The sequence below is a fragment of the Ornithorhynchus anatinus genome, chromosome 8 (genome assembly GCF_004115215.2).
Source record: "Ornithorhynchus anatinus isolate Pmale09 chromosome 8, mOrnAna1.pri.v4, whole genome shotgun sequence".
NCBI lineage: Eukaryota > Metazoa > Chordata > Mammalia > Monotremata > Ornithorhynchidae > Ornithorhynchus > Ornithorhynchus anatinus.
This window is the reverse complement of record NC_041735.1, coordinates 2,661,278-2,685,403: the sequence shown is the minus strand read 5'-3', so window position 1 is coordinate 2,685,403 and position 24,126 is coordinate 2,661,278. Positions and strand designations below refer to the sequence as shown.

Below are 24,126 nucleotides of genomic sequence, written 5' to 3'. Positions count from 1 at the left end.
GTCACTACACTTCTCCGTGCCTCAGTCACTTCATCTGTAAAATGGGGGTTAAGACTGTGAACCCCACATGGGACATGGACCGTGTCCAACCCGATCTTCCTGTATCCACCCCAACGCTTAGTAAAGTGCCTGGCACCTAGTAAACGATTAACAAATGCCACAATCATCTACCCCACCACCTAGTACAGTGCCTGGCACATAGTAAGGGCTTAACAAGTGCCATAAAAAATAAAATTAAAAAAGAAGTGTCACGGTTGCTCCGACTGCCGATCCGGTGCTAGAGTTCATTTTGCCTTCTGTTCCCAGCTTCGAAATCTCCCGACCAGTGCGCAGATGGGTGCGTAGGCAAGGAAAGGTCCCGACAGTATTTATTGAGAGCGAGAGTTGGTAGACCCCGAGGGCCCGTTTGTGAATTGGGGAATGGTACATTACGCCTCATCTCGAGCGGTTGTATTTGTTTACCACCTCTCCCCCTTCCGGCCCAGGGTCGAGGCGACAGATGATTTGGTTGAAATTCCCAACCGGACTCTTCGACTCAGACGTATTTTTTTCTTACGGTGTTTATTAAACACGTACTACGTGCCGGGCACCGTACTGAGCGCTGGGGTAGACACAGGTTAATTAGGTTGCACAAGGTCCATGTCCCTCGTGGGGCTCACAGTCTTATAGTCACCATTTTATAAATGAGGGTATTCAGGCCCAGAGAGATGAAGCGACTCGCCCATGGTCACACAGCAGACATGGGACAGAGCCGGAATTAGAATCCGGGTCCTTCCGACTCCCAGGCCCGGGCTCTAGCCACTAGGCCTCAGCTGCTTCTCCTTGAGATGACCGGACACGGCAGGTCCAGAAGAATGTAATGAAAGTCTAGTTTTAAGAAAGAGTCTTCGCCGTTGGACCGTAGCTTGTGGTGAAGCGCGGGGTGGGCGGGGGCAGATGTGGCCTTCTCACCGGACGGGGTCAATGTTGTTTGTCTTGTGAACATCTGGAGCCGAAACCCCTGGGGCTCCCCGTTTTCCAACCCGTAGTGGGCCTTGTATTTCTCCCAACCAGATCATGGACAAGGATCAGCCACGTCCAGTCTGGGCGGGCAGTCCGGGGTTTGGCCAGCGGTTCGAGTCTTAGTTGGGGGCTCGGGATATACGTGCCGCCGAGGCTTGGTGCAGGCAGCCGGGACCGTCCAAGGCGGACCGTCGTTCCAGAATTTCTCTTCCTGCCGCCGGGTACCGGCGGGAGCTTGTTGGAGCCGACCGCTTCTTTCCAGGAACAGAATCGAGAATACGGACCTCCCCGATACGTTCCGGGGGAAGGCTGGGATTCGGGGACCTGCGTTCAGGGAAGCCCCGCCGGCTGGCCCCAGAATTGACCGGCCACTCAGCCGGGGCTTTTGACCGGAAGATCTTCCTCCCCTAATTGAGCGGCGGTGCTGGTCTTCGAGGTGGCTGTGCCGTGGTGGTCCAGGTGATCGGCGTTTTCACCTTCCCCGTTCTCTTCCAGGTCCCGTTCCAGCCTCGGCCACTCGAGATCCCCCTGGGGCCAGAGCGCCGCCTCTCATCCCGCCCGGCCCCAGGAGCCCCGCAGCCGCAGCCGGGTCTCCACGGTCATCCAGCCGCTGCGGCAGAGCGCGGCCGAAGTGGTGGACCTCACCGTGGATGAGGACGGTAGGTCCTCCCGTCGTCCGGCCCTCTCCCCTCCCCCTGCAACCCAGGTAGGGAGCCGGCCGGACCGGCCTCGCCAACTCTCGCCACCTCTTTTGCCCACTAAAGTCTGGGGCGGACCTCGGCAGCGCCAGAGGGGCCGTGGGCACGGGCACCCCAACTTGGTCCCCCCCCGCCCCACCACCACATCCCTCCAGTCGAGGAGCAGCGGGAGCCGCGGTGCCGGGGAAAAAATAACCTCGCAAAGTGGGAGGTCCTGGAACTAGACTTGGTTGGTCCTCTAGCCCTTGTCTTCGGGTTGCCTTGTACTGCGGGGGCAGGAGAGAAAGGCTGAGAGTGGGGCGGTGGAAGCGCTGAGCTCGAGCCGGGAGGAGCGGGCCGCGGGGGTCACGCAGAGGCTCGGGGCACATCTTACGGGGAGAGCCTCATCCATCGGCAGGGAAGGTGGGTCGAGTTCCATCTGAACCGTGGGGGGCTTCTTGAAGACGTCTCAGGTCTCCGCCATGTGGGGAGCTGGCCCTCGGAGTTTAACGGGGAGCTGCTGCGTGTCCCGTTCCCCCCCCAGCCTCCCAATCCCGGCCTCCGGGCTCCAGCCGAACCTCCGCCCTGCTGTAGCCATCCTGCCTCGGGTGGCGACCCTCTCCGGGTCCCAGGTGAAGGAAGGCGGCCCAAACTGTGCCCCCCCCCCCGCCCCCGGGCTTCCGCGCTCAATCCATCAGACCCGAAGAGGAGGCTCCTTTTTTTATGGTGTGTGTTTAACGTTTTCTAGGCATCGAGCATTGTTCTAAGCGTTGGGGTGGTTGCAAGTCGCTGTCTCTGTTCCACTGGCCAGGGGAGCACCCTTCCCTGAGGGTGGTCCTAGCTGCTTTTCCTGCCGACCACTTTCTCCCCCCTCCCTTCCACCCCCTCCCAACTCCCTTTACCCCCCAGAGATCTTAGGGAAGCAGCACAGCATGGCCCGGTGGAACAAGCATGAGCCTGGGAGTCAGGACCGGGGTTCTAATCCCAGCTCCGCCACTTATCTGCCCCGTGACCTCGGCTAGTCCCTTAGCCTCTCTGTGCCTCCGTCACTCATCTGTAAAATGGGGATCAAAAAATAAATGGTGGTATTTAAGCGCTTACTCTGTGCAAAGCACTGTTTTAAGCTCTGGGAGATACAAGGTAATCAGGTCGTCCCACGTGGGGCTCACAGTTTTAATCCCCATTTTCCAGATGAGGCCCAGAGAGGTGAAGCGACCTGCCCAAAGTCAGCCAGCTGGCAAGCGGCCGAGCCGGGTTTGGAACCCACGACGTGTGACTCCCAAGCCCGGGCTCTTTCCACGGAGCCACGCTCCTTCTCTGAGAGTTTAAGAGTTTGAGCCCCAGGTGGGACAGGGACTGCGTCCAACCCGATTAGCTTGGATCTACCTCAGCGTTCAGAACAGTGCTTGGCACAAAATAGGTGCTTAATAAGTACCGTTTAATTGGGGGGGAAAAAAAAGCCGTCCACGACCGGCTGGTGGGACAGAGCTCCAATGCAGCTGGTGCCACCAAGCGGTGAAATTGGGGACTTCGCCCAGTGGACTTGGCTTTGGGATCAACCCTTTGGGGACGGTTAATAATAATGTTGCTATTTGATAAGCGCTTACTCTGTGCAGAGCACTGTTCTAAGCGCTGGGAGAGATACAGGGTCATCGGGTTGTCCCACGTGAGGCTCCCAGTCTTCATCCCCATTTTCCAGATGAGGAAACTGAGGCCCAGAGAAGTGACTTGCCCACAGTCACACAGCTGACAGGTGGCAGAGCTGGGATTCGAACCCATGACCTCTGACTCCCCAGCCCGGGCTCTTGCCACTGAGCCCCGCTGCTTCACAGTTGACTCTCTCCCGGCTTCAGCCTATCTATCGGTGGTATGTTTTGAGCGCTGACGGTGTGCAGGATGCTGTACACATTGCTGGGCGGTGTTTGGGAGAAGCACACTTAAAAGCGGCGTGACCCGGTGGAGAGAGCCCGGGCGTGGGAGTCAGAGACCTGAGTTCTAATCCCAGCTCTGTCACTTGGCCGCTGTGGGAACTTGGTCAAGTCACCTCTCTCTCTGCACCTCAGTTCCCTCATCTGCAAAATGGGGATTCAGTACCTCTTTCCCCTCCTACTTAGACGGTGAGCCCCAGGGGACCTGGTTATCGTGTAACTGTACCAGTGCTTAGCACATAGTAAGTGCTTAACTAATACCGCCATTATACATATTATTAGGTAGCGCCCTAGTAATGCGCCTACCCGGCCTAAACCATGCCGTTCTCTTCCCCCACCCCCCCAGTCTGACTGGATGCTGGAGGTTGCCTGTGGGGCGTTTTCCATAGAGCCGGAGTATCAATTTGCCTCAAATTGCTTAGTGTGCTTTTCTCCAAACGAGGCGGTAAAGCTGCATTTGGCTCCCCTGAATACCACCATTGTGAGCAAAGAGGACGTTTGTCACGGGAAAAGGCCGTGCGGGCGAGCCACAGAGAACCCGCCCGAGAAGGCCTTCGGGCAGCGGCCGTCGGGCTCCCGGCTCCCTCCTCTCCGCCCCCCGATATCCACCGCCGCCGTGTCGGTGGCGATCGGCCTCGCTTACGGGGATGTGGCCCAGGGTCAGGGCCCGCCCCCCGTCCCCTGCCGGACACCGACTATAAATCCGAGCCGGACCGCAGTCCGCGGCCGCAGCCACGCCGCTGAGAGAAGCGTGGGATCGTGGGACCCGAAGGATGAGAGGGTGGGCCGGAACGCGCTCCGGGAAGATCGGCGGGGCTCGACGGGACCGCCCCGAGACGGCTCCGAGCCGACTGTGGGGGGAGAAGTGGAGCGGTGAGGGGCGACTCGGGAGGCGGAGGTGCTCACCCCGGGGCCGGGGGCTTGTGAGGGAGGTCGGGGGGGCCGATGCCGGACCCGAGGGTGCCGACCGGGAATCCTTGTGGATGTCAAGGGGCAGTCGGGAGCTAGTCGTGGGTTCTGAGATGGGGAGCGGCCGCTGGTGCCCACCACGTGGGAGAGGGGGACGGGGGCGGGAGGCTGCTCTGGGGGGTCAGGCCACGAAATGCCCGGGGCTTCAGGACCGGGGAGGGAGAGGGAATTGGGGCCGATGACGAGCGAGGGGGCAGGAGAGAGGCGGCGAAGACGATTTCCGGGCCACGAGGCCGGGGGCCGAGAGGGGGAGGTGGGTGGCCGGTTGGGGAGCGAGCCGAGTCCGAGTGGGTCGCGGGACAATCCGAGCGCCGATGCCTCGGGGAGGCCACCGGCCCGCTGTTCTCCTGTTGCCTCCATTGGAGGCAGAAACCCGGGGCAAGTGGCCGCCGTGGCCCGGCCCCGGGGCGGCCCCGCTTGCGGGCTCCGTTCCGACACGGGGAGCGTCTTTTCCGCAGCGGGGAGAAGAAAGCCTGCGTACTCGCGGGGAGTAGTCTTGGGGATTGGTTTCGTCTCTAAGCTCGCTCCTCCTGGCCCGTGCCTGAAGCGAGACTTCACGGTGTCTCGAGTGAGAACGGCACAAGGAATGACGGCTCTTGTCTCTCTTCCCCACCCCCTCCCGCCCCCGCCAATCCCCGTCCCGCAGAGCCGACAGTGGTGCCGACCCCCTCCGCTCGAGTGGAGTCCCAGGTGGGGAGTTCTTCCAGCACTTGCTCCAATGCCCCTACCTCAGAGCAGGCCTCTGACGCCGCCTCAGCCGTCTCCAACCGCCAACCTCCCGTAGCGCCCGAGACTTCCGCCGCCCTCCCCGCCAGCCCGCCGGGCCCTTCTGCAGGAGGTACGCCGAGCGCCCCGGCCCCGCCGCCGCCCTGGGGCCCGGGGGCGCCCTGAAGGGCAGAGGGTTTTGGTGACGGGAGATTCTCCTCTCCCCAACCCCGGGGGGTCGGATGGGGCGTGAATCCCGGACAGGCCGGATGCTCTCGGCCGGCCATTCAGGGGCGGGAGACGTGCGTCCCGTGCCGGGAGGAGCCGGGCGGGAAACGTCGGGGCTCGGTAGATGGAGCCCGGGCCTGGGAGTCAGAGGGCCTCCTGTCGAACCCCGGCTCCACCGCTGCCTGCCGGGCCTCCGTAAAGTGGGGATCCCTTACACCTTCTCCCTCCCCCTTGAGACCGGAGCCACCGGCCGGACAAGGAACCGTGGCCGATCCGATCGTATCGTATCTACCCCAGTGCATAGCACAGTGCTGGGCACCTAGTCAGCACTGAACAGATGTGACAGTCGTTGTTCTGACCTTCCTTTTTCTGCCCTAGTGCTTTCACATTAAGGACGACCCTGAGAGCGGGGGGAGGGGGCGTGGGATGTGAGAGAGGGGGTTCTCTGTGCCTCAGTTACCTCATCTCTAAAATGGGTATTGAGACTGAGCTCCACACGGGACTGTGTCCAACTCAATTTGCTTGGATCCACCCCAGCGTTTCGTCCAGTGTCTGGCACATAGTATGGGATTAACGGATACCGTTATTATAATACCCACCTTGCAGGCAAGGAAACCGAGTTCTAGAGAGGTCAGGTGACTAGCCAAAAGTCACTTAGCCGGCCAGTGGGTAGAGCTGGGCGTAGAAGCTCGGGCTCCAGGTTTCCAATCCCACCTTGGAACCCAGGCAACTAGGCTCGATTTGGGTCGCCTCACTGGGGTTTTGAGAGAGGCCTCAGCGACTCGGTGGTGTTTTGGCCCCGATTATTTTCGTGATCCGCGTCAACAGCCGACATTGCGCCCGGGACCGCTTTCTGGTGGCTAGGACGCTGGCAGCGGACCTCGCCCCCCTCCCCTCCCACCGCTCGCTCCCCTGGTCGGAAGGCCGGGGTCCCGGGGAAGGTCCGAGCAGGGGGAGAGGTCAGCGTCAGCCTGTTGAGCAGACACAGAGCAGGCGGCAGAGTCCCCGGGGGATGCTGCTTCCAAGCAGATGGATCTGTAGTCTTTCCTGACTGGGAACCTTGGGAAAAGCCCTGGGGAAACCACTGCTGAAGCCAAGCTGTCGCGTGTGGGGCTCCGGTCAATCGGTCGCCGGTATTTGTTGAACGCTTTACTGGATGCAGAGCACTGGGGAGAGGGTGATACAATCAGCGGCCTGTACCTGACCACCTAGAGGCCTTCTGCGGGTGGAGAGAGACTGATTTCCCTGTCGACTTTCTCCCTTGGCGTTCTCCCCGCGCCCCTAGGATAATGGTGGGCGCTCCTTACGGGCCAGAGCGTCACTCACAACGCCAGCGTAGATGAAGACGATCAGGTCGGGAAACAGTCCCCGCCTCCTCCTCCTCCTCCTCCCCTTCCCGGGGCTCACCATCTAGAGAAGCATCGTAGCCTAGTGGCAAGAGCGCGGGCTTGGGAGTCAGAGGTCGAGGGTTCTAACCCCGACTCCGCCACGTGTCTGCCGTGTGACCTCGGGCAAGTCACTTCCCTTCTCTGGGCCTCAGTTGCCTCAACCGTCAGATGGGGATGGAAACTGTGAGCCCCACGTGGGACAGGGACTCTGACCGACCTGATTAACCTCGTATCTACCCCGGCGCTTCGAACAGTGCCTGGCACATAGTAGGCGCTTAACAAATGCCATCGTTATTATCACTTTCTGAAAGGGAGGGAGAGCGGAGCTTTCCTCTCCATTTTACGGCTGAGCAGAGTGCGGCCCGAGAGGTTAAGGCCCAAGGCCCCCAGCGGGCCAGGGGCAGGGGCGGCATCCGAACCCGGGCTCCCCCTTCACCCTCCTGCGCCCGAGCGGCTGGGTTTTCTGACGGGTGGGCCTTTTTTGTTGGTTTGTCTTTTTCCTTTTTCCCACCACCGCCCCCGTCCCGCCCAGAGGACCTCAGGAGAACGGCACCGAGCGCCACACTGGAAACGAGCCCCCCCGCCATGCCGCGGCTGCCCTCCTGCTGCCCCCAGCACTCGCCCTGCGGAGGGTCGGCGCAGAGCCACCACGCCCTGGGCCACCCCCCGCACGCCGGCTGCTTCCAGCAGCACGGCCACCACTTCCAGCACCACCACCACCACCATCACCACCACCAGGCCCCGCTCCCGGCCGTCCCGCTCTCTCCCCCCTTCGGCGACCCCAGCTGCCCCGTGGAGAGGCACCCGCCGGCCCAGGCCCCGTGCGGCACCGGCAGCGGCTCCGGCGCCGGCTACCACGACCAGGTACGGGGGCGGAGGCGGCAGGCCCGGGTGGGTGGGGACCGGGGCCCCCTCTTCCTCCCCCGGTCGTCGGGGCGCCGACCGGGTGCGGATCCCCCCTCCTTCGGCCCGTCGGCACTTCGGTCAGCACCGTCTCTGTGCCGGCGTACGCGGACTGCGCAGAGCACCGGGAGAGTAGAATGTAACGGTCCGATAGAGTTGGTAGACACGTTCCTTGCTCACGATAAGCTTACAGTCCGGAGGGAGAGACGGTCGTTAATATGAATAAATGAGAGCGGTGCACGTAATGCTGTGGGGCTGAGGGAGGGGGGAATAAAGGGAGCGGGAGAAAAAATGAGGGCTTAGGGAAGGCCTCGTGGAAACAGTGGAGGCCTTGAAGGTCGGGAGAGTCGTTGGCTGTTGGCGACGAAGAGGGAGGGCGTTCCGGTTCTTAGGCGGGACGGGCGCAGGAGGTCGGAGGCGAGACGGGCGAGATGGAGGTAGCGTGTACACAGCGTACGGTGAACCACTCCTCTGATGCCGATACAGGTTGGCATTAGAGGAGCGAAGTGCGCGGGCTGGGTTGAGGGTCGCAGAGCGGCGAGGTGAGGTGGGAGAGGGCGAGGGGGTTGAGGGCTTTAAAGCCGACGGCGAGGGGTTGCTATTTGAGGCGGAGGTAGGTGGATGGCCAACCACTGGAGGGTCTTGTGGAGTCGGGAAGCATGGCCTGAACGTCTCCGTAGAGAAACGATCCGGGATTGGAGTGGGGGGAGGGAAAGGAGGCAGGGAGGTCATCGGGGAGGCTGATATATAGTGATCAAGGGGGGATACCTAAGCAGGGAAGGGGGAGGGCGCGCGCTCGACCGAGTAGGAAAGCAGCGCCCACCAACGCCCGAGAGAAGGGAGACGGCAGCCCGGTGTCTGGTCAGGAGGTCCCGGGGGGCCAGTTTTTGGAGCCCTGGGGTGGAGGAATCAGTTCCGTGCAGCCTAGAAAACCGGGGGACGGAGGCTTCTCCCTAGCGACTCGGGGTTTCTGCGGAGGCCTGGACGTTTTCTGTCTGTCGATGTTTAGGGGCAAAGAGCGGTGGTGGGGGTGGCGGCAGGCAGGGCAGAGATACCACCGGGTGGCCTGGATTCCGACGCGCCCCCGGAGATTGATCATTCACCACTTTCGGTCAGTTGGCGAGGGAAGAACCGAGTCTTCCCCACTGGTAAAATCGGAGGCTCTGCCCGTCTCCGGCCGGGCACCGGTCTTTGAAATGTAGGTAGTAATCGGCTCTGCGAAGCCCCGTCCTCCCGGAACGTCAGCCCCGTTCAGCTCACCTCACCGTTGCCCACCGCGGGCCCCGGCCCAGAAGTGGCCCTGGGGGTGGTGGGGCGGGGAGGAGGGCGGGTGTTGGGCGGGCGGGCGGGCTCCGAGCCCCGTGTGTTTCCGCGCAGCAGGCCCTCCCGGTGGACCTGAGCAGCAGCGGCATCCGAAGCCACGGAGGGGGCAGCTTCCACGGCGCGTCTGCCTTCGACCCCTGCTGCCCTGCTTCTTCTTCTTCCCGTTCGGCCATCTTCGGCCACCAGGCCGCGGCCGGGCCCAGCCAACCCATCTCCATGGACGGCTTCGGATCGAGCCTGGTGGCCCAGAGCCAGCCCCAGCCCCCTCCCCAAGCGTCGCTCTCCTCCTGCCGCCATTACATGCCGCCTCCGTGTAAGTAGCAGCCGTCCTCTCCCCGGGAACGGCCCCCTTGGCCGCCGACACGGCGGGTCAGCCGGCCTGTCGGGAGAGAGACAGACAGACACGTGCCCTCTCCCCAACGCGGATCACCCAAATTTGTAATTCTGCCCTTGGGAAAGAGGAAAATATCCGGCACGGAGTGATCCGCGGGCTAAGACTTGCGGATAGAAGGTCCCAAAACGGTAGAGGTCCCGTGGCCTCGGCAGAAGGCCGACGCCATCTTGAGGTCTTGTGGGATAGGAAAGAGGGTGGTCTCCCGGGGAGAGGTCGGCTTGCTGGGGGACGAGTTCAGGGGGCTTGAAACCACAGGGGTGCTCAGCCTCAGCCCCCCAGCCTGGAGCTGGGCACGGGGAAGGATTCCTCCTCCCCAGGGAGGGAACCGGTCAGAGTTAAGGAATGCCGCCGGCTCCCGGGGGCCCTCCGGCCACTGACCTCGGCCCGAAAACCCCTTCCTGCACGGCGGCAGCCGCGCGGAGGCGTCACCGGGGGGGCTTCGGGAAGGGGCGCCGGGACCCTTCCGGGGGCCTTGCCGCTCTACGAGACGGTTTGCAATTCCCCGTTCCAGATACTTCCTTGACGAGACCACTGCTCCACCAAGCTTCCGCCTGCCCCCACTCGCACGGGAACCCCCCCGCGCAGCCGCCGCCTCCGCCCCAAGTGGACTACGTGATCCCGCACCCCGTCCACCCCTTCCACGCGCAGATATCCTCCCACGCCGCGTCTCACCCCGTGGCGGCCCCGCCCCCGACCCACCACCTGGCCAGCACGGCCGCCCCGCTCCCCCAGCACCTGCCACCCGCCCACCAGCCCATGTCTCACCATATCCCGGCCACGGCCCCGTCGGCCCAGAGGCTGCACCCCCACGACGTGATCCAGAGGATGGAGGTCCAGAGAAGGAGGCTGATGCAGCACCCGACGTACGTACCCGCGCCTCGACTGACCCGCTCCCTTACCCCGGCCTCCCGGGAGGTGCGGAGCCGGGGCCGTCGGCTGCCCAGGCTGCCCCTCTGTAGCCCTGCGCCGCCTCGCCGCCGGCGGGTAAAGCAGATCCCCGCCGGAGTTGGGCGGGGAAGGGGCCGGGGGGTGGGAATAAGGCGGAACCCGGCTCAGTTCGGCAGCGCCGCTGGGAGGTTGGAAGGTGGCGGGGAGATTGAGCTGAGGAAGTCGTGGATATGGCCCGTCGATTCCCTCCCACCGCGGACAGACAGGAGAAGCTCGGGCAGGCCAGCCGAGAGCCCGGCCCCTGACCGCCCACGGGTCTGGCGTCGGGGGACCCCGAGGAGTCGGGCCGGGCCCGAGCCGAGACCGCCCGCACACAGTCCACGTTTGCCGGGGCAGAGCGCAGGGGGCTCCTCCTCTTCTCTTCCCCTGAGGAGAGAGGGCTGTGACGCGAGCTGTTGCTGGGACTTAAAGGGCCCGGCCCCAGCGGAGAGTCTTCTCCGGACTCGCCCGCCCTTTCGGGCTTGGCGAATTTCTTCAAATCCGCCCCACGGGGTAGTGGAAACGGCCCCTCGGACAACGGCCGCCAACCTCCTCCGCAAAACGCGACTGAAGGGGGATTTTTCCGCTCTCGGGGTCGTCCCGGGGCCCGTGTCATCAGCCGTGTCCCGGGACTTGAGCTCGGTTATTCGGAGCCCGGGGGCGGGCGGGTGGATGGCGGGAGAGGGGGTCCTCATCTCCGATCTCGGCAGCCGGGTGCTTACTGCCGGTCCGGTGGCAGCTCCGGGCCGGCGAGCGAACGATGCCGTTGAGGCGGTTTAAGGAGTGGCCGTATCCTCTGCGCGCCTCCGCGTCGCCGATCTCCCGGCGGCTTCTGATTGCGTCTCGGCGTCCTGTTTTCCAGGCGGGCCCATGAGCGCCCCCCGCCCCACCCTCACAGGATGCACCCCAACTACGGCCACGGGCATCACATCCACGTGCCTCAGACGATGTCGTCGCATCCCCGGCAGGCTCCGGAGCGCTCCGCCTGGTCAGTACCCCGGCCTTCCCGCCCCCCCGGGAGGGGATCGTCCGGAGAAGGGCCCGAGCCCGGGCAGAGGGCCGGGAGACCGAGGCGACCGCCCGGTCCAGCTAACTGCGGTCTTGCAGTAGTCAGGGAATCCACCGAGCGCTTCCTGTGCGCAGAGTGCGGGGAAGGAATCCTCGGGTGAGAATGAGATGGGGGCTTCTGGCCCGCCAGGCGCTCACCGGCTAAGGGAGAGGGGGCCGGCGGCGGACGTGGGAAGGGGGCGATCGACGTAGACGGGGACAGGGATGGATATGGAAATAAAACAGAGCCCTTCGGGTGCTGTGGCTAGAAGAGCAGACTTTGGGGCATCTGGCAGCTCAGAGTTTTAATGGTGGTAATTATTATTAATGAAAATAGCAGTGCTGATAACTATGGTAGTCGTGAGGCACTTGCTCCATGTCAAGCCCTGTTCTGAGCGCTGTGGAAGATGCAGGATGAAACACAGTCCCTGTCCCTCACAGGGCTCGCAGTCTACGTAGGAGAGAGGGCAGGCGTTGAAATCTCATGTATCAGATGAGGCATCATCTGAAGCAGCTTGCCCAAGGTCACACGGCAGACAAGAGGCAGAGCCAGGATTAGAACCCTGGTCCTTCTGACTCCCGGGCCTGGGCTCCCTCCGCTAGGCCACGCTGCCTCTCTGATAGTCACGGGCACCACTAGGGCCTTCCCGGCGTTCTCTGTTCTGTGGAGGCGGCGGGCAGCGAGCGTGGAGACTTGAGAACATCCGGTTAGTCCTCGGCCTGGGGCTGGGCGCCTGCCCTGTTCAGAAAACAGTACTAAGCGCTCGAGAGATTGTGGTCTCTCCAGCGGCATTGTCTTGTGGAAAGAGCCCGGGCCCGGCGGGCAGGGGACCTGGCTTCTCATCCCGGCTCTGCCACTTGCCCCCTGCGTGACCCTGGGTAAGTCACTCTTGTGCCCCAGTTTCCCCCTCTTCAAGTGGGGAGTCAGTACCTGATCCCCCCTCACACTCAACTTGGGGACCCCAGGTGGGACAGGGACTATCTGACCTGAATACTGGCGTGTATCTACCCCAGTGCTTAGAACAGTGCTTGGCACATAGAGAAGCAGCGTGGCCTGGTGGCGAGAGCACGGACTTGGGGGTCAGAGGACGTGGGTTCTAATCCCGCCTCCGCCCATTGTCTGCTGCGTGACCTTTAACTTCTGTGTGCCTCAGTCACCTCATCTGTAAAATGGGAATTAAGACTGTGAGCCCCACGTGAGACAATCTGATTACCTTGTATCTACTCCGGCACTTAGAACGGCGATCGGCACTTAGTTAATGCTTAACAAATACCATGATGACGATTATTATTGTATAGTAAGCGCTTAACAGATACCACAGTTATTTTTATTAAGGGGGGAGACAAGATCCCAGCCCTCACGGGGCTCCTATCCCAGTCCAGTGGGGAAGATTGTCCATGCTCTCTGCACTTAGGGACGATCCATTTTCATCACCATCTTCAGCAATATCAGTGGTATTTATTGAGTGCTTACTATGTGCCGAGGACTGTGTTAAGCGTTTGGGAGAGGAGAGTACAACTGAGTTTTGGCTACATGTTGCCTGCCCAAAGTGAGGTCACAGTCTAGAGGGGGAGACAGGCTTAGTAGAAATAATTTATAAGATACAGTTTGAAGGTATGTATTTGGTGCTGTGGGCTTGAGGGTGGGGCAAATATCAAATGTCCAGAGGTCACAGGTGAAAGCGCACAGATAAAGAAGGGACGTGTGGCAGGCTGGCAGTACTTAGGGAATTTGGGCCCATTCTGCCGGCACCCCGTCTACCCATGGGGAATGTTTGCCAACTTTTGGGGGTGATGGTCATGCTCAGTGTTGGTCAGGGAGCCCCTTCTCAAATGTGAATTTCAGTGAGAACGCTCCCCAGCTCCTCTCCCCACCTTTTCTATATATTATATATGTGTGTGTATATATCTATACATATATATGTGATGGTGTTTGTTAAGCGCTTATCGTGTGCCAGGGACCGTATGAAGCCCTGGGTAGATACAAGCTAATCAGGTCGGACCCACGTCCCACATGGGGCTCACGGTCTTAATCCTCATTTTACAGATAAGGAAACTGAGCACCCAGAAGTGACATGTCCAAGGTCACACGGTAAACGAGAGGGGAAACTGGGATAAGAACCCAGGACCTCTACCTGCCAGGCCCGGGCTCTTCCCGCTAAGCCACGCTGCCTCTCTGGCTTCTCTTCGCCCCGGGCTGTGGGAGAAGCTGCCGTGTCGTCCCTGGTTTGGGCCTGCCGGTCTGCCCCGTCAGACCTTTAGGTCCCAGGGCAGAGACGGCGTTCTCGAATCCCGCCCCCGGGCGTAGCGGGCGCCGGGCCGGGAGCGCCGTTACTGATGCCGACTTGGTCTCCCGGCAGGGAACTGGGGATTGAAGCCGGAGTGACGGCAGCCACCTACCCCCCGGGCCCGCTCCACACCCACCTGGGCCACTACCACGCGCCGCCCCGACTCCACCACCTGCAGATCGGGGCCCTCCCGCTAATGGTGAGTCTGACCCCACCCGTCCTCAGCTCTTCCTTCCGGGGGCGCGCGGGCGGGTCCCGTGAGCGGCCCCTCCTCCCTTGGGACGTCCGGCCGTGCCCGTGGGCGGTCGTGAAGCCGGAAGATTCCCCCCCCCCCAGCAAATGGACCCCACGGGGAGGCGGTCGTAGGGAAACGGCCGGGGCCGGGTTTGCTTTCGGTTCTCCGTCTCGTCCAGTGGGACCGAAGTTCCGGTGCACAGTAGCCCATTGACCCTCTGCATCTGATTTCTGAAAGCTCAGTTGGAGCGCTCAGCGTGAGGTGACGCGCGGGGAACCTCGAGGTCGGCAGGCACGTCCGTTGCCCGGGGTCCGTTGGACCGCGAGGCGGCGGGCCGGGTCGGGAGAGATGGCAGGGTAGGTGCCGGCGGAGGCCGAGCGGCGGTGCCGTGCCCGGCGGGGAGGAGCCCCCGTTGTCCCGGGCCAGTTGGACCACCGGTCGCTCTGGGACTGCGGTTCCGGAGCCCTCGGGGGCCGGGTTCGCCGGCCCCGCCCCTCCCTCCTGGCCACGTCCGCCTCGGCCCTGGACCGGAAGGAGGTGTGGCGCTGGAGCGGGAGAGGTCGATGGTGATTGAGCAGCGGGATGACGGTCCGAGCGTCCTCGTCGTCGCAGGGTGCGCGGGGCCCCCCTCGGGGGCGGCAGGGCGGGTCTGCTCCGAGCCGGGCGCGCCGCATGACAAGGCCGGCATCTGGGGAGGTCAGGAACCCGGGCAGGGGAGCCGAGAGCGCAGGACCGCGTCCTCATTCCGGGGCGCGCCTTCCCCCGAGGCCTCGCAGAGGCGGGCGGCTCAGCCCTCACCGGCCTCGCGTCCCCAAGGCGGCGAGGGGCCGGCTGGCCGAGGCGCACGTTGAGCCGGCCCCACGGGCCCCAGAAGTTGTGGGTGGGAAGGGAGCTGCGGCAGGTGGACCCCCTCAGCCTCTCCGGGACTCCTCCCCCAGGCCCTCCTGCCCTGACTTGAACCCGGGCCACCCTGTCCACTGGAAGACCCCCTCGCCCCAACGTTCCAGGGTCTCCGCCTCTCTCCTCGGGGACAGTTGCCTTACAGCGGTTCAACCGCAGTCGAGCGCCAGGCCCCGAGGGGTCCCACCTTGCTGGATTTCAATAATAACAGTATCATAATTATGGTATTTGTTAAGCGCTGTGTGCCAGACACTACTACGTGCTGGTGTAGGAGTGTAGACGCGTGGGGGTTCAGTCAGCAGATCCTCTCCGAGTCCCATATCCCCGCAGTAACTTGGGAGTCCGGAAAGCGGGGCGGGGTCCAGGAGCCGTCAGGTTGGCCGGAGGGGCTCGGCCCACAGCCGTGAGGAAAGGGGGGGTGAGTTTCCTCTGGACCTTCATCATGGCGACATCGCGGAAGGCTCCCTAGATTTGGCAAGTCCTTGATGTGGCGGCCCCCGTCGCGTCGTGCGGCCGGAGGGCGACCCTAACGGGCGCGGGACGCCGGCGGCCCTCTGGGCCCGGGAGAGGACAGCAGGAGGAGGAGGAGAGGCCTCCGCGGTTCCCCGCCGGGCCGTGGCTCCTGGAGCCGCCGAGAGGATGGCTCCCCACCCCCCCCACCCCCGGGCCCACCGCAGATGCTCCCGGTTGGCACGTTGTGCCCCGGCGGTTGAGGTCGGGTAGTGTGTGACCGGTGAGAGCGAGTGGTCCCAGAAGATGTCGCGTCCGTCCGCTCCCCGCCCACCGTTTCTCCCCCTCACCTCCCCCCGTCCCCACCGCGAACGGTAAAGTCCCAAGCCGTCCTGAAGAGCTTTAACTTCCATCTGCTGTTTGACTAGGTTCCAGACATGGCGGGCTACCCTCACATCCGTTACATTTCATCGGGATTGGACGGCGCGTCATTCAGAGGCCCTTTCAGGGGCAATTTTGAGGTTTGTAATGGACGGAACCGTAGCCGAGCTCTTGGCCCGCGGGGCCTCGCCCCCCAAGGGCGTCCTCGCCCCGTAGCGGCCCGGCCCCTTGCCCCGACCCCTCCCGCCCCACCGCCCCTCCCGCCGGCACCTGGACCCGAAGGAACGGACGCAGGCGGAACGGGCGCGCCCGCCCCGTCCGCCTGGGCTCCCGTGGCCGCTGGGGTCGGAAGCGGGACCGCGTCCTCGCGGGCGACGTAGCCGAGGAGCGCTCGGAGCCTAGGGACCCCGGGGTTCGGCGGCGTCAGCCACATCAGATGCAGAGAGTTAATGAACTAGGCCACCGGCGCCGAAGCCGCTTCGGGGGAGCGGGGCGGGCCGTTGACCGTTGGGAGCTCCCGGCCGAGAGAAGCAGGCACGGCTGGAGAAAGAGCAACCCGGGGTTTTCCCTCCGCCCGACTCCTCTCTTCCCCCCCTCCTTCCCGTCCGCCCGCCCCAAAGGCCGCGGGGACCTTAGGCCGAAAAGGCGCTTAAACCCGGCCGGCGGTTTGCCTCCCTTTGGCGCCTGCGTAGGCAGAGGCCCGAATCGGCGCTGTTTCTCTCCCTCGCCTCCCCACCGAAGGCTTCGAAGAGCAAGGGCCAGGCCCAGTGTGTCTGCCCCGCACCGGGGGCCGTCTGCCCCGCACCGGGGGCCGCCCGCCCTTCTCCGGCCACGCCCCACGTCCGCGCGCGCCCTGGCCCCGGGGCCGCCCTCCGTCCCGGCGGGTTGACCGACCGCCCCCGGGGCTGTCCTCGGTTCCAGGAGCTGATCCACCTGGAGGAGCGGCTGGGGAACGTCAACCGCGGAGCCTCGCAGGGAACCATCGAGAGGTGTACGTACCCGCACAAGTACAAGAAGGTGAGCGTCGCCGGGCCGCCTCCCCCAACCCCAGCGGGAGTTGGGGGGTCTGGGGTTCGCGGGGGGCGGACGACAGACCCGGTGGGAGTTTTCAGGGACGGGGCCAGATGGCGGAGGTCCAGCGCATTGTCTTCGGGTTGCCCCGGGGGCGGGAAAGCAGGCCGGCTCGTAGGAGCGGCGCGGCCTAGGTGAGCGCGGGCTTGGGAGTCAGAGGTCGTGGGTTCTGATCCCGTCTCCGCCACTTGTCAGCTGTGTGACTCTGGGCCAGTCACTTCACTTCTCTGTGCCTCAGTTACCTCACCTGGAAAATGGGGATTAGGACTGGGCGCCCACAGCCTGATTACCTTGGATCTGGCCCAGCGCTTAGAACGGTGCTTGGCGCGCAGGAAGCGCTTAACAGATATCGTCATTATTATTATTATTGGGAGTCGGAGGACCCGGGTTCTATTCCCAGCTCTGCCAGTTGCTTGCTGGGCGAGTCACTTCGCGTCTCTGGGCGTCAGTTACCCCACCTGCAGAATGAGGATTCAAGGCCAGCCGTCCCTCCTCCTCAGACCGTGAGCTCCGTGTGGGACAGGGCCTGTGTGCGGTCTGGTGAATCGCATCTACCCCGGCACCTAGAACGGTGCTTGACACATTGTAAGAGCTTAACAGATACTATTTAGAAAAAAAGAAAAAAAACCGCGCCTCCTCGCTGCGCCCAGGTGACCTTGCCTGACCACCCACCCGCCATCAGAATGGCTCATTAAGCCTCTCTCGCCTCTGGGCCTCCTCCGTGTTTCCGCCTTCACTTCCGGCCTGAGGATCGATTGCCCCGGAGCCCTCCGATTCTGCCCACCCCCCTTCGGCCCGGCTGGCCACCGAGTTAGCCCTTTGACTCCCGGGCCCGCCTCCGACCTCCCTCCCGGGGAAAGTCCGCCGGCTGTGGGATTTTTCTTCCCCTCGCGTCCACCGGCCGGTTTATCCCCACCGCCGGCCCGTGCGTGGGAGAGTGAGGGACTGTGGGTCTGGAGGGTGAGAACCAGCCAGGGGTTACGTGCCGCTGCCGCGCGGATTTTTCACACCCACCCTCAAATTCGGGGAGAGCCAAACGAGCCGTTTCACTTTCTTTACTTTGTGGGGGGAATGGAGCTTAATTGATTAATTTGGGTTTTGAGTCCCCCGGGCCGGGGGAGCCCAGAGTTGTGGAAGTGACTTACCCAGATGTGGGGAGAGAGCAGGAGGGACCCGTGCATCTCCAGCCGGTGGTCAGCGTGTCTTCCCTCTCTGCCTCTCTGGTTCTCCTTGGGCAGCTCCGATGGGTTCTCCCTCTGAGCCGGGAGAGGGAACGGCGGGGAAAAAGATGAGGCGACGGGGCGGGGTTGTCAGGGATGGAGCAGAAAGCAGAGGAGACACACAGTCCGAGCTCATTCTGTTGGATTTGTTTTTTCAAAGCAGATCCTGGGCAGGGGGAGGTTAGAAATCGGGTTGAATTGGGGTGAAACCTGAAAAATGGGAACCCTCTTTCAAACGCGTAGGTCCCGAAGGGACAGAAGTGGAAAGGGAGGTCAAAACGGTCAGCCCCGGGGTGGGTGGGCTGCCCTTCTTGGATCTACGCGCTCTACGGGGGGCTTGGGAGCAGAAGAGCTTAAAGCCTATCGAACGACGTTAAGCGGCTCTCCTCGGTGGGTGGGTTCAGGGGTCGGGGTCGGGGGAACCGGCTTTCCGGAACCCGCCCCTCTGGGGTTCCCCAGCATCCCTCGGGGCGAGCCGGCATCGCTCGGTTCGAACGGGAGCGCCGAGCTCCTCCGGGCGCGGGCGCGACGGGGAAATGTCGAATGGGCATAAAAACCGGTTTTACTCATCTCTACTGATAAGGTAACCACTGATTGGTTCTCACAGAGGAAACTGCACTGCAAGCAAGATGGGGAGGAAGGGACAGAGGAGGACACCGAGGAAAAGTGCACCATCTGTTTGTCTATACTAGAGGAAGGGGAAGACGTGAGGTAATTGAGGGGTTCCGTCGGGGAGAGCTGCGCCGCGCTCGGGGTGCCGGGTAAACGGCGCCCATCTTCCCACCCTCAAGCCCTCGGCCGGAGCGGCGCGGGCTTCCCCCGTCCCGCGGCCTCCGGTCCTGGAGAACGGAGGCTCGGGCCTCGCTCGAGTGGTGAGATCCAGCAGGTAGTTGGGGCCCGAGCGGGAGAAGCTGCGTCGATCGAGGGCCTCCCGGCCCTCGGCCCCCCGCCCCTAGCTAACCGCGCAGGAGCTTAAGAGCGGAGGTGGGGCCGGAGAGAGGGAGAGACGAAAACCGTCACCTGGTTAAAAGGCGGCAATGAAGAGAGGAAGAGCAAGAGCTCACGGAACTTCAGAGGCCTGGGGTCGGGCCGAGGGATCGGGTCCCTCAAACCGCCCCCACCAGCCTCCCCGGCTCGGCCGAGGAGCCGAAAGGGAAAGAGATGGGGCGCCGTCGCGAGGGGGCTTCTGGGGCGTTCTCCCCGGCCCGGTTTCCGGGGGGCGGACGGCCCCGCCGGCCCGGCCCCCCGGGGCCCTCGGCAACGAGCAGCGGGGCAGCCGATGCCGCCGAGGGAGCCGGCCGGGGGCCCCCGGGGCCCGGCCCTCCCGGCCCGGCCAGTGACGGCGGTCCCCCGGGTGTTCTCTCCCCCGGCAGGCGCCTTCCGTGTATGCACCTCTTCCACCAGGTGTGCGTCGACCAGTGGCTCATCACCAACAAGAAGTGTCCCATCTGCAGAGTGGACATTGAGGCCCAGCTGCCCAGCGAAAGTTGACCCCGTTTCCCCGAACTCTTGCCCTCCTCCCCGCCCCGTCCTCTCCCCGGTACCGCAGTCAACCAAAGATGGCACGACGACTCACCCACCACACCCGCTCGGGAGCGCCGGGGCCGGGCCTGCCCGCTCCGCTCGACGGTACAGCTCGCCCTCGACCTACAGTTTGTGGAGACCGTTGATTTTCAATGTATTTATAAAGCTTTTTTCGTTGGGTTTTTTTTTTTTTTTCGGTTTCTCCTCCCCCCCGCCCTCCCCACCCCCGTCCCCAATTCATTCGACTGTATTTTTGCATGGTTCCTTGTATTGCATTTCTTTGCACATATTACGGGCTTTGTGACACCCCCTCCCCCCCCTCCGGCCCCCGGCCCCCTCGCGCTCCCGCCGCCCCTCCAAACTCGCAGGCAAGATTAGCCGCTTGAGTAAGTAGAATCGTGCGGTCTGTTCGTTCTCCACCCGGTCCCGGGCTTTCGAGAGTCGGGATTTCATCCGTCACTAACCCCGGGTCCTTAATTTAATCGCGCCTCTTCGGTTCACTGTATAAAGACCGGCTAGAAAAACGATAAAGAGTGGTTGTACGAAGACATTCCTTAATCGGGACAAAACGGCTGCTGTAGATTTCCAGTCTCCGGTTTGGAGTTCCACACCATCCAGGACCCCGGGAACACGATCCCGACTCTCCAGTCAGGTGCCGGAGGCGAACCCGGCAGCGGGGCGGGGGCGAGGCGTCCGAACCTTTGGTGTTGTCCGTCGAGGTTTCCTTTTAGCACAACGCAGATAGGTCTGAATGTTGATACTCTCTCTCCCTTTAGACTGCTGTCCCGACTGTATTTATCTCTCCTTTTTTATTTTTATCTTTTTCTTACGTTGCCGAGAGATCCGAGCCCTCCCCACCCGCCCCCGTCCCCCCCCACCCCACCCCAACCCCGACTTAATTTTTTGCTGCTGTGAAACAGCCCTAACGAACACTAAACATTCATTTCAATTAGCTGGATTGTAGAGACTTGCGGACCGAAGGACTCCTTGGGACGATACGAACGAAGGACGTAGGGCCCGGGGAGGGAGGAGGGGGCGCGTGGAAGGGGGGGCGGTCCCCCTCCCACCCCGGCCGAGGTCTCGGGGTCCAAGGGCGCTCAGGCGGGTTCGGGCCCCGGGATCCCGGGCGAGGGACTCGGTCAGCGCGAACGTGAATAAAGTTAGCTCAACGCACACGGCTCGCGTCTTCTTTCTCCCCGGACCTGAGAAGCCGTAGAGCTCCGGAGCGTCGGGGAGGCCCGAGCTCTGGACCCCCTCGACTCCCGGGGCCCGCCCGCGCTCAACAGTCGATCACTGAGGTTACAAAAAAGAAAAAAAAAAAGGGAAAAAAAATAGGATTACTTTCTAGAGTGAAGGTTTGCCGCATAATATAGTCTATAGAGTTAAGTTAATGTACTAACATTTCTCCTTTGGAGGAAGTTCTAATCCACTTTAGGATGCCACGTCCACGTCCTTACCAGGTAGAACTTTCATATCCAGTAGAGCCTAGTTTATTCGTTTCGATGTGCTCGAGAGAGAGGCCCAGAATCGCCGACGCATCCAGACAGTGTTACTGTCCTAATGTGGAAGAGCTGTTCCTATGGATCATATGTGAAGATGTCAATACGCTTGCATTAAGCCACCTGCTTTGTCAGTGGATTGATTATAATAAATACCTTCAATTTCCATCGTCCTGGTCTCTCCTGATCCGCGTGAGGGGAAAGCCGGCGGGGGGGGGCGTCTGTGCCCGCCCGCTCGGGGGCGGCTGGGGGCTCGGGGTTACCGCGGGGTTGCCTCGGCCCGGACGGGAGCCGCTGCGGGGATGCGGGGAGGGAGAGGGGACCGGGATCTGTTGGCCGGGAGGCGGCTTCCCCCCCACCCTCCGCCCCCCGGTCCCGGACCGTGGGCCCCAGTGCCTTGGGGGAAAGGAGGGGAGCTCACCCGAGGCTCATCCGGCCCCTCCAGGGGGGCAGCCTACCCCCGGCTAGGCTGAGCGGGAGGGCTCCGGGAAAACGGCGGGCTGGGGACCGGAGCCGGCGCGGAAGGGAGGCCGCTCCCAGAAGGTTCCCGGTATCCCGGAAGCCGGCAGCCGCGGGGGGATAATCCTGGCGGGTCCAACCGAGTGCTTAGTACAGCTGCTGTGCGCACGGGAAGCGCTCAATAAATACCATCGGTCGACAGATCCCCGGGTGTCCCGGCGGTCTTAGGGTTCCGCCGGTATTTTGGCAGTTGAGGATCGAATCCTCAAGAAAGCCTCGCCAGTGCGGAGGTGACTGTGCCGGCCGGCCTCCCAGCCTCACTCCGCTCACCCCGGGTCTCTAGAATGTAAACTCCTTGTGGGCAGGGAATGTGCTTCCAATGTCGTGCTCTCCCAAGCGCTCAGCACCGTGCCCTGCGCACAGTTAGTGCTCAATAAATGCCATCGATTGGGAAGGAGCGTGGTCCAGTGGAAAGAGCAGAGACCCGGTAGTCGGAAGACCTGGGTTCTATTCCTGCTGCCATTGGTTAGCTGTGGGACCTTGCCTCAGTTTCCTCATCTGCAAAATGGGGCTTCAGTACCTATTTTCCCTTCTATTTAGACTGTGGGCCTCATGTGGGACCTGGTTGTCTTCTATCTACCCGACCCAGCGCTTGGCACATAGTAAGCCCTCGCCAAACGCCATCGGTATCGTCGTCGATCGGGCGTACCCGTGGCTGACCCTAACCCTAATTAGTTTTGGCCCGTGTGCTCTGCGAAGCCCGTCCTCTCCAGTCTCCACTCCCCCCACCCCCAACCCAAGATCCCTACCCCTTTCCGCCCCCCGCGCTCACCGTAGACGTTTAGCATCTTAATCGGTGAGTCCTCTCTCTGTGCGTTCATGTCAAATCTCTTCTCTTTTTCCGTTTTAGCTACTCTGTCAACACTGGGCATTGGAGCGGATCCATCCGCATGTGTTTGGATCAAAAGGTGGTATTTAATTACAATAATAATGCTATTTGTTAAGCTCTTCCTACGTGCCAGGCGCTGTATTAAATGCTGGGGTGGATACAAGCGAATGGGGCTGGACCCAGTCCCCGTCCCACCTGGAGCTCACGGTCTCAGTCCCCATTTTACAGATGCGGTAATGAGACCCAGGGCAGGGAAGTGACCTGCCCGAGGTCACACGGCAGACATCTGGGGGAACCGGAACTAGAAGCCATGACCTGATTCCCAGGCCTGTGCTCTATCCTCTCCACCATGTTGATTCTCTAATTCATTGAGCGCCGTGGGCACAGCGGTGTACGCTCGGGAGGGTTCAGTACACCGTGGACGGACAGAGGGAGGGTTCATCGCGGTGTGAAACCCGTCTATAGGCGCGGGGGGCCGGGCTAGACCCCCCCCCAAAGCTGGGAGTGAGCCGGGAAGAGCTTCCCGCCCTGCGAGCGTTGATTCCAGGATCCAGCCCGGTGCGGGGGACGGACAGCTCGGGCTCTCTGGGGTGGACCGGGGCACCTGGGGGTGTTGGTGCGGGTTGGCGACGCCGCCTCGTGCGGAGGGGAAGGTCCGTGGGCACCAGCGGGACCCTCGCTGCCTCGACTCGGGGCCCGGCACGGAGTAAACTCAGAAGGGGCCGGAGGGGTCACCTCACGGGAGCTGGAGCCGAGCCGGCCCGGGTGAGCGGTGGGGCCCGGTCCCTGCCTCGCCCTTGAGCTGCTCAGAGAATTCGCGGCGCGCAGGAGAAGGTGGAAGGTTAGTCTGAAAACAAAAATGTGAGCTTGCTCCCGGGCTCTTCCTTAGGATGTTCGTTAAGCGCTTACTATGTGCCGGGCACTGTATTAAGTGCCGGGCTGGATAAGATAATCAGGTTGGACACAGTCCCTGTCCCACGAGGGGCTCTCCGTCTTAATCGCCATTTCGGACAACGGTCACCGAGGCACAGAGAAGTGAAGTGACTGGCCCAAAGTCATTCAATCAATCGATCGTATTTATTGAGCGCTTACTATGTGTCGAGCACTGTGCTAAGCGTTTGGAAAGTAGAATACAGCAATAAAGAGAGACGATCCCTGCCCACAACGGGCTCACAGTCTAGATGAGGGGAGACAGATGTCAATACAAGTAAACAGGCATCAATATAAATAACTAGAATTATGTATATATATATATATATATATATATATATATATCTACACACACAAGTGCTGTCGGGTGGACATAAGCAGACAAGTGGGAGAGTCGGAATTAGAATCCAGGTCCTTCTGACTCATTCATTCATTTAATCGTATTTATTGAGCGCTTACTATGTGCAGAGCACTGTACTAAGCGCTTGGAATGGACAATTCAGAAACAGGTAGAGACAATCCCCCCTCGGAGTCTACCAGGATTAGCAGACAAGCTCTCTGCCCTCCCGGCGGAAGCACGGTGGTCTAGTGGATAGAGCGCGGGCCTGAAGGACCTGGATTCTAATCCCGACTCTCCCACTTGTCTGCTGTGTGGCCTCGGGCCAGTCACTTGGCTTCTCTGGATCTCTGACCTTACCTATAAAATGAGGATTAAGACTGAGCCCCCTGTGGGACTTGAACTCTATCCAATCTAATAATAATCGTGGTATCCGATAAGCGCTTTCCGTG

General features: G+C 62.2%; 1 protein-coding gene and 1 long non-coding RNA gene across 11 annotated transcripts in view; one reads left to right on the top strand and one right to left on the bottom strand.

The window, feature by feature from the left end:
- Positions 1–20,381, top strand: part of RNF111 (ring finger protein 111) — a 79,938-nt gene extending 59,557 nt beyond the window's left edge. For 6 of the 10 annotated variants that reach the window (XM_029070369.2, XM_029070380.2, XM_029070372.2 and 3 more), the window contains 11 exons: positions 1,498–1,661; positions 5,223–5,414; positions 7,430–7,761; positions 9,178–9,436; positions 10,029–10,380; positions 11,307–11,432; positions 13,852–13,978; positions 15,793–15,885; positions 16,667–16,762; positions 18,620–18,747; positions 19,410–20,381. In XM_029070369.2, the coding sequence (XP_028926202.1) occupies positions 1,498–1,661; positions 5,223–5,414; positions 7,430–7,761; positions 9,178–9,436; positions 10,029–10,380; positions 11,307–11,432; positions 13,852–13,978; positions 15,793–15,885; positions 16,667–16,762; positions 18,620–18,747; positions 19,410–19,527 (1,987 nt within the window). In that variant the 3' untranslated portion in view covers positions 19,528–20,381. The remainder of the gene's footprint in view (positions 1–1,497; positions 1,662–5,222; positions 5,415–7,429; positions 7,762–9,177; positions 9,437–10,028; positions 10,381–11,306; positions 11,433–13,851; positions 13,979–15,792; positions 15,886–16,666; positions 16,763–18,619; positions 18,748–19,409) is intronic. The other 4 variants (XM_029070375.2, XM_029070377.2, XM_029070376.2 and 1 more) reach the window with 4 other exon arrangements.
- Positions 20,382–20,454: 73 nt separating this feature from the next.
- On the bottom strand, positions 20,455–22,560 carry LOC120638538. Its single transcript, XR_005660238.1, has 3 exons — positions 22,351–22,560; positions 21,481–21,644; positions 20,455–21,137 (listed from the first exon to the last, which is right to left on the bottom strand). It is a non-coding gene; the product is annotated as an uncharacterized LOC120638538 (long non-coding RNA).
- Between the last annotated feature and the right edge of the window lie 1,566 nt (positions 22,561–24,126).